This window comes from Sinocyclocheilus rhinocerous, unplaced genomic scaffold, assembly GCF_001515625.1.
Source record: "Sinocyclocheilus rhinocerous isolate Xijiao unplaced genomic scaffold, SAMN03320098_v1.1 scaffold1158, whole genome shotgun sequence".
Taxonomy (NCBI): domain Eukaryota; kingdom Metazoa; phylum Chordata; class Actinopteri; order Cypriniformes; family Cyprinidae; genus Sinocyclocheilus; species Sinocyclocheilus rhinocerous.
In genome coordinates this window covers 748,639-757,090 of record NW_015632473.1, presented here as the reverse complement: position 1 = coordinate 757,090, position 8,452 = coordinate 748,639, and the positions used below count along the sequence as shown (strand labels likewise).

Below are 8,452 nucleotides of genomic sequence, written 5' to 3'. Positions count from 1 at the left end.
TGCACGCAGACTGAAGTAGTTTAAGTCTTTGGTTCTTTTAATTGTGATGATTTTGGTTCACATTTAACAAAAACCCACCAATTCACTATCTCAACTAATTAGAATATGGTGACATGCCAATCAGCTAATCAACTCAAAACACCTGCAAAGGTTTCCTGAGCCTTCAAAATGGTCTCTCAGTTTGGTTCACTAGGCTATACAATCATGGGGAAGACTGCTGATCTGACAGTTGTCCAGAAGACAATCATTGACACCCTTCACAAGGAGGGTAAGCCACAAACATTCATTGCCAAAGAAGCTGGCTGTTCACAGAGTGCTGTATCCAAGCATGTTAACAGAAAGTTGAGTGGAAGGAAAAAGTGTGGAGGAAAAAGATGCACAACCAACCGAGAGAACCGCAGCCTTATGAGGATTGTCAAGCAAAATCGATTCAAGAATTTGAGTGAACTTCACAAGGAATGGACTGAGGCTGGGGTCAAGGCATCAAGAGCCACCACACACAGACGTGTCAAGGAATTTGGCTACAGTTGTCGTATTCCTCTTGTTAAGCCACTTCTGAACCACAGACAACGTCAGAGGCGTCTTACCTGGGCTAAGGAGAAGAAGAACTGGACTGTTGCCCAGTGGTCCAAAGTCCTTTTTTCAGATGAGAGCAAGTTTTGTATTTCATTTGGAAACCAAGGTCCTAGAGTCTGGAGGAAGGGTGGATAAGCTCATAGCCCAAGTTGCTTGAAGTCCAGTGTTAAGTTTCCACAGTCTGTGATGATTTGGGGTGCAATGTCATCTGCTGGTGTTGGTCCATTGTGTTTTTTGAAAACCAACGTCACTGCACCCGTTTATCAAGACATTTTGGAGCACTTCATGCTTCCTTCTGTTGACCAGCTTTTTGAAGATGCTGATTTCATTTTCCAGCAGGATTTGGCACCTGCCCACACTGTCAAAAGCACCAAAAGTTGGTTAAATGACCATGTTGTTGGTGTGCTTGACTGGCCAGCAAACTCACCAGACCTGATCCCCATAGAGAATCTATGGGGTATTGTCAAGAGGAAAATGAGAAACAAGAGACCAAAAAATGCAGATGAGCTGAAGGCCGCTGTCAAAGAAACCTGGGCTTCCATACCACCTCAGCAGTGCCACAAACTGATTACCTCGATGCCACGCCGAATTGAGGCAGTAATTAGAGCAAAAGGAGCCCCTACCGAAGAAGTTGAGTACATGTACAGTAAATGAACATATTTTCCAGAAGGCCAACAATTCACTAAAAATGTTTTTTTTATTGGTCTTATGGAGTATTCTAATTTGTTGAGATAGTGAGTTGGTGGGTTTTTGTTAAATGTGAGCCAAAATCATCACAATTAAAAGAACCAAAGACTTAAACTACTTCAGTCTGTGTGCATTGAATTTATTTAATACACAGGTTTCACAATTTGAGTTGAATTACTGAAATAAATGAACTTTTCCACGACATTCTAATTTATTGAGATGCACCTGTATATTCACACTTATAATTTTAAAAACAAAAGCATGTCAAATAAATATTATAGTTTAAAACGATTTTTAAAATTGATTTCAAAATTATTTTAAATATTATTATACATTTTCTACACATTTAAATTGAATTTAAAAGAAGGAGATAATATTAAATATTAACAGCTGACCTGTATAATAGATTATACAGTGAATATGATCACCCAAGAAGCACCAAGAATTCCTAAACACCGATGATGACTATGAAAACATTTCTGAGTGGCTTGTAATTTTAAATCCATTTACACTGACACTACCAAGACGATCCAAATCATTCTTAGAAAGTTGTCAAAACCTCATCTGTATTAAGCCAGCTAGATAATTTTAGCTTTAAAAGTCAAGTTTAAAAAGTTGACAAGCAAAGTTAGCAACCAAATGGTACAGAAAAGCAAATGTGTAAAAATGCAAATGCATGATCAAAACATATAAGATATAGTGCAGAATCAATAGAGCAAGCGGTCCTTCCCAACCTTACTGCTGAGCCCTGAGCTTGGCTTCAAGACTGATTCAGTGCTTTCATAGGCTACTTCGTGGTTTGTCATTTTAAAGATGAACCTTCTTACACATGACGAGCCTAGTCTGTTACAATCATCGAGCCGTACAAAAATTGTCTTAATTATGTCACCACACAGTGCCTTTGACTGAGCACTCACAGCTAGACTACACCTGTGATGAAAGCCAGGCGATCCAGCTAGCCAAATTAATCTAGATGTTCTGGTTCAGTATGCCTGGCTGAAGCCCCTTTCTGTGTAAGCACTTGTTCAGGAAAGCATCCACCACCCTTCCCCTGCCCTTTAATTCATTTCTGAGAGGAAAGCCTGTGCATCATTATTCGCTTGAGCTCAAATGGGCAGACACCGGTGAGAGAGCCTGATCAAGTTGGTGGGGCAAAGGGAAGAAAGAGGAGGAGGAGAAGGAGAAGGAGGAGGAGGAGGAGGAGGGGGTACTCTTGGCAGAATTTCCCTACAAATCAGATGCCAAGAGTGAAATGGAAACCTCCCCTCATTTTCCTTTCCCCTTAATCCAATGTTTTCAAGCCCAAGCCCAGCCAAGGTCATTATAATCATAGATGAGTGGAAAGGAGCCAGTGACCCACCATTACGGTAAGGTGGAGAGCCACCCAGTCGCACACACTCTGCCATCGCTCTGTAATGGAGAGCTGAAATCCGTGCAATGCTCCAATTCCTCCATTTGCAAATGCAGATAACCTTAAAGATCTTGTGTGTATAATGGAAATGGCTGGCTCCCATAGGGAGACATTTTAGCTGATGGCAAAGGTCAGGGTGAAAGAATGATACGGGCTATGTTCTTGCACAAAATGGAGGCCTGCGAGTAAGACAAAGAACAGCAGAAAAGGAGAAAAAGAGGCAACGTCAGTCGACCTCCACACCTCGGAGTGGAAATCTGAGGAAAACAGCTTAACGAGATGGGAACATTTTAACCTAGGCTCCCTTTTCACGATTCATTTACTGGAAGTTTGCTGAACTGTGACCTGCGGTTTGAACAAAATTTATGAATTCTGGCAAAAGGAGTGCGCAACAGTGTTATAAAGGCCGTGCTTTTGTAATCCCAGTGGTTTTCATTGTAGCACTAAAGCTAAAGGTCATATTTAACTGTCAAGAAGATCATCTGACTGTATCAAGGCCTTAATGCCCTCTTGCACGTCTTGACCCGTGCACATCGTGACGCAAGCGCTCCTGAACTCAGATATGTATTCTCAAGAAAAGGAAGTGAAAGATACAGTTGCAAAAGGATATGACATAGCCTTTACATAGACTTACGTGAAGGCAGGCGCTTGGGTTGCTCCTGTTTCCTCCTTGGCATTTTCCTCTTTTTATCACATTCTCCTTCTTGTTTAGGGATAAGAAGAAAAAATGTATTTTCCCATTGAAATTTTGCGAGGGAGCCTGATGGCAGGGACTTGTCGTACACCTGGCTGTCCTCGGTTAAGTGTATTGTTGGGAACAGGGAAGAGTAGAGGAGGAGGTGCTGTTGTTGTTGCCGTGTCTTGACTATGGCTGCTCTCTGTAAGTGTGTCTCCGAGCCCCTAACTAACACTAATGCAGGGATCAAAGGGCAGCAACAGCAGAGCGCACACACACACACACACACACACTCGCGCGCACACGCACGCACACACACACACTCGCTCGCTCACTCACTCACTCACTCACTCTCTCGCTCACAGAGAGAGGAGCTCGCCCGACAGAGCAACGAGAAAGGGACAAGGTGCCCCCAAGCTTTCAGGGTGTATACTTGACTGACCACGTAGGATTTTTTAAATATTTATATAGAAAATGGATTCTGACTAATAACGGCTTGGGAAAAAAAATTTTTTATTTTTTTTTAGAAATGTTTTGAATCTGAGTTGACAGAAACCCCCAAATCACTGCAATTCATTTTAAGGTCGATTTATTGATATAAATGTAAAACGCTATTTAAAATAAACATGTTTATTTATTTATTTATTTTATTTGTTTTCTAAATGTTTGGTTGAATCAAATCAGCACACTTCCTTTTAATTGATGTATTGCTACAAATTTAAAATAGAATTTACAGTAACACTTTACGATAAGATCTCTTTGTTAACATTAGTATTACTTAAATACTAAAGTCTGTTTGATTACGTGTAATTTGTAACTAACTGCATGATTCTTACTGTACATTTCTGCCATAGTCACCACTAATAACCTACTCCTAAATGTAATGTAGAAACTTAATATTTTCTGTAAAGCTGCTTTGCAACGATTGGTATCGTGAAAAGCGCTCTACAAATAAACTTGAATTGAACCTAACATGAACTAACTATGAAAAATACTTTTAAGAGCATTTATCAATATTATTTGTAAATTTCAGTATTTACTAATACAATTTAATAAAAGCAAAAGTTGTATCTTTTAATTTTATTTAATCAACTTCAGCTACCATGAACTGATAAAATGTATTTTTATTAACTAACATTAATTAATGATTAATAAATGCTTTAACAAATGTATTGTTCATTGTTAGTTAATGAATTCATTAACATTAACTAATGGGACCTTATTGTACAAAATTTGTTACAAAAATGTTACAAAATGTACAATTATCAAATTTTTGTCATTTAAAGATTTTATTATTATTATTATTATTATTATTATTATTATACTGTAATATTCACAAATAGGTTATTCCATAGCACTTTTAAATAATGCTTCATTTATTAACATTAGTTAATTAGTTAACAAGAAATAACAATGTAAATTATTATTAACGTTCATTACAACATTTGCTAATACACAGTTGTATCTGTTAATATTATTCAATGGACTTGAGCTAACGTGAACTAACAATGACCAGTTTTATTATTATTATTAAAAATATTAATAAACACTGTAACTAATGTATTGCCCATTATTATGTAATGTTAGAAAATGCATTTAACTAATGGGACCTTATTGTAAAGTGTTAGTTACTGATATGTCTTTTTTTACTGTCAAATAAGTAAACACACACACACACACAATATATATATTCTGTTCTATGCATAGCACTGAAGCAGCCGGCTGTTCCCCACTCAGGGCTGGACTCCAGCAGGCTGCATGCTGTTGGACAAGTTCGTTCTTTCACACCTCTTTGGTGTTAGGAGGACTGTATCCTCCCTCATGCCATGCTGCCATCCTCCTCGCAACCATCCAGCTCGTTACCGTGGCAATTAGCACAGGCTCAAATTAGCCCACTTCGCCTCTGCACAGGTGACTGACACACACTTTGTAGCTCGCTCATTAGAATATGACTGCCTCGCCATTCTCTCATTGTCACCCCTTCAAGTCCACAGAGAGGCAGTTGAACTGAACACTTTTGGACTTCGCTGGTAGCGTTTACATGTGTACCATAGTAAAAACCATCAATTCTTTTCATAGGAGTCCAGTGTTATGTTTCCTATATTCGATTCTATGTGTCATTCCCTCATATCCTCAGATAATATATTTGATGTGTGATATTAGGATCTCACAAAATCTCTCCTGCATGTGTGTGCGCTGCTTGTTATTGTTTAAGATTAGTTTAGTCTCCATGGCGAGGTCACGGTCTGTTCTGTAACCCCGTCGATGCCAGGCAGCTGAGGTAATGCGTGCAAGCAGACAATCTGCTGATAGTAGTCATGGCAACAGCAGCATGACCTCACACTTGGTAGCAACCTAAAGGTCACCTAACAGACATCATGTTTTGATGGGCACTGTATCAACTGAAGCTGACAGTGACAAACATCTGCGAAAGAAAGGAGGCCGTTTCCATTGACATATCTGTTTCCATTTGATACCTTAACCCTTTTATTCACACTGCAGCCTTGCTATACAAATTACTCACAGACCTCAATTTAATCCACATGTATTTCATTCAATTTCAACCATACTTTGGAGCTACATATTGTACTTGTCAAATATTGTATTTATATTATAAAATTACCCTTACATTGTAATCATTCACAAGATGTAAGGGCTGTTTACTCACTGTGACTATATAACTGAATACATGTATTACTGCGAAATATGCACTGTAAAAAAAGTTACGGTCACACTTTATTTTAAGGTCCAATTCTCGCCATTAACAAGCAATTAACTATGACTTTTGCTTCAATAAACTTATAATTTGCTGCTTATTAATAGTAAAGCTAGTTGTTAAGTTTAGGTATGGCATAGGATTAGGGATGTAGAATATGGTCATGCAGAATATGAGCTTTATAAGTACTAATAAACAGCTAATGTGTTATTAACAGGCATGCTAATAAGCAACTACTTAATATTGGTTCCTATACTAAAGTGTTACCCAGCTATATTTACAAAGCACTCATATTTTCATAGAATAATTTTACGTTCATCTGCAATGCAGTTTATGGCATATGAATGCTATTTTGCTATTAAACATGCAAAATGACTTCCAAAAATAAAAATAATAGTTAGCCCCAGACTGTCCATCTCATTATATTTCTTGTGCGATATTGATGAGCATGATTGTTCTGCCGGTCTTTGAAATCAACTCATTTTGTCTGTTGGCATTATTACTACTTATTAAAATGGCTTCCCTGCAGCAGTGCAGGCTGTTAGTGAGCTAAATGAATTTCAGGTGCTTCAGTAGCGGATAAAGGAGGTTGGATAAAGAGGTATATCTCTCCCTGAGGCCAAGCATAGTGGTGTGGGTTACCTCTTTTTCAACTCGTTGCAGCCTCTTCCTCTTTGTTAGGATGTTGCAAGATTGTGTTAGGAACACTGAGAGGAGCAGGTCATTAGAGGACTAGTGACATGACAGGATTGTGTGACGGGTGAGAGAGGAAGCTTGAGTAACAGAGCACAAATAGTGTAAATATCACTTTTAACTACTAGGGTGGTTACTAAAAATGTTTGCCCTCTGCACTGCATATTCATACACTTACGATGCCATAAAATAAGTGTTGCTTTAAACATTTCACCTTAATGTAATCACTGTATATTTTTGGATGTGATGACCTGTGCTTCATGGCAGCAGGGATATTTTTGCACCATTAGAAGGTGTTAATTTAAACGTTGGTTGATAAACAGAGCCCTTGGTTCATTTAAAGATTGTCGTAATGAAACAATATAGGATTGGATCAGCCATTCCTTAACTCTTTTAAAACCAAAACAGTTTGAAACACTCAGTGGCTCTTGAAATAAATGTAAAACTCAGCAGTACAGAATTTGAAATGAATTTAAAAGCCAGTGATAACCTTTTTTGATAAATGGAAAAGAGCATTTGATAATTTTCTTTTTGTCCATTACAGAAATTTTAAATGCAAATGATTTTTGTAAATTTGTGGTCATATTAGCAACATTTTATAGGGAAAAAGGTCTATTGTGTAGCAATATTTCTGGCAATATTGTCAACTTGATTGCACAGATATTTGAACTGAAATGAGCTGGACGATGACGTCACTGAATCGATGAACTGACTTTAACTGGAAAATCGAGTGTTTACTATCGTCCTCTTGCATTATCGACAGTATTTTCCTGTTTAAAGGGGTCATATGATGCGATTTCAAGTTTTCCTTTCTCTTTGGAGTGTTACAAGCTCTTGGTGCATAAAGAAGATCTGTAAAGCTGCAAAGACTAAAGTCTCAAATCCAAAGAGATATTCTTTATAAAAGTTAAGAGTCGTTTGAGAGAGGCGGGGCATAGAGGACCTACAATAATGTACAGTATTTGAAAAATAATGTGCTTTTTGAACATTAAAGCATGTCAACATATTCTGTTACACCAAATACACAAAATAATGATCTTTAAAATAGCATCATATGACCCCTTTAATAAAGCTGCTTTGACACAATCTGTATTACATAAAGCACTATATAAATAAAGGTGACTTGACTTAACTTGAAGCACAGCTCACACAGAAGTCACTTTCAAACCCAGCAGTTTTTCTGTTGATCAACAAGGTGAATTTGTGTAAAACCTTAGCAAAATCATTCAAACTCACAATATCTTTATCTATAAATATTAAATGTTCTGGCTAGCAATTGAATCATACAGTATACTGAATCTGAGGTTATGTCCAATACATTTTGTAAGGTATACAAATAGGTTATTCACATAGGAATGTCAAAAATGCGATATCAATGCGATATTCCTGATCCTGGTTACTGATCCGTACTGACATGGCTGGACTTCGCCTACGAAAATTCACAGAACAACAGTGAGGGTGACCAACCCTTAAGGCACAACTCAGCCATATTTAGTATGTGTGATTTCTGTCAGAGCATTTTACACACACACACACACACACACACACACAAAACACCATGCTGTCCTTAATTGTGAAACCTAATTATCACAGACAATTATTATTATTATTATTAATTTTTTTTGCAAGGTTGCATTCGAAATACACTTGACTCTAAAATCTGAGAGGGCACGTGCTTCTGTTTGTCTATTAT

General features: G+C 37.7%; 1 protein-coding gene across 5 annotated transcripts in view; it reads right to left on the bottom strand.

Moving 5' to 3' along the window:
* The window catches only part of LOC107742547 (zinc finger protein 827-like), an 82,106-nt gene extending 78,545 nt beyond the window's left edge, over positions 1 to 3,561 (bottom strand). For all 5 annotated transcript variants that reach the window (XM_016555563.1, XM_016555564.1, XM_016555565.1 and 2 more), the window contains exon 1: positions 3,309 to 3,561. In XM_016555563.1, the coding sequence (XP_016411049.1) occupies positions 3,309 to 3,351 (43 nt within the window). In that variant the 5' untranslated portion in view covers positions 3,352 to 3,561. The remainder of the gene's footprint in view (positions 1 to 3,308) is intronic.
* Positions 3,562 to 8,452: the final 4,891 nt, after the last annotated feature.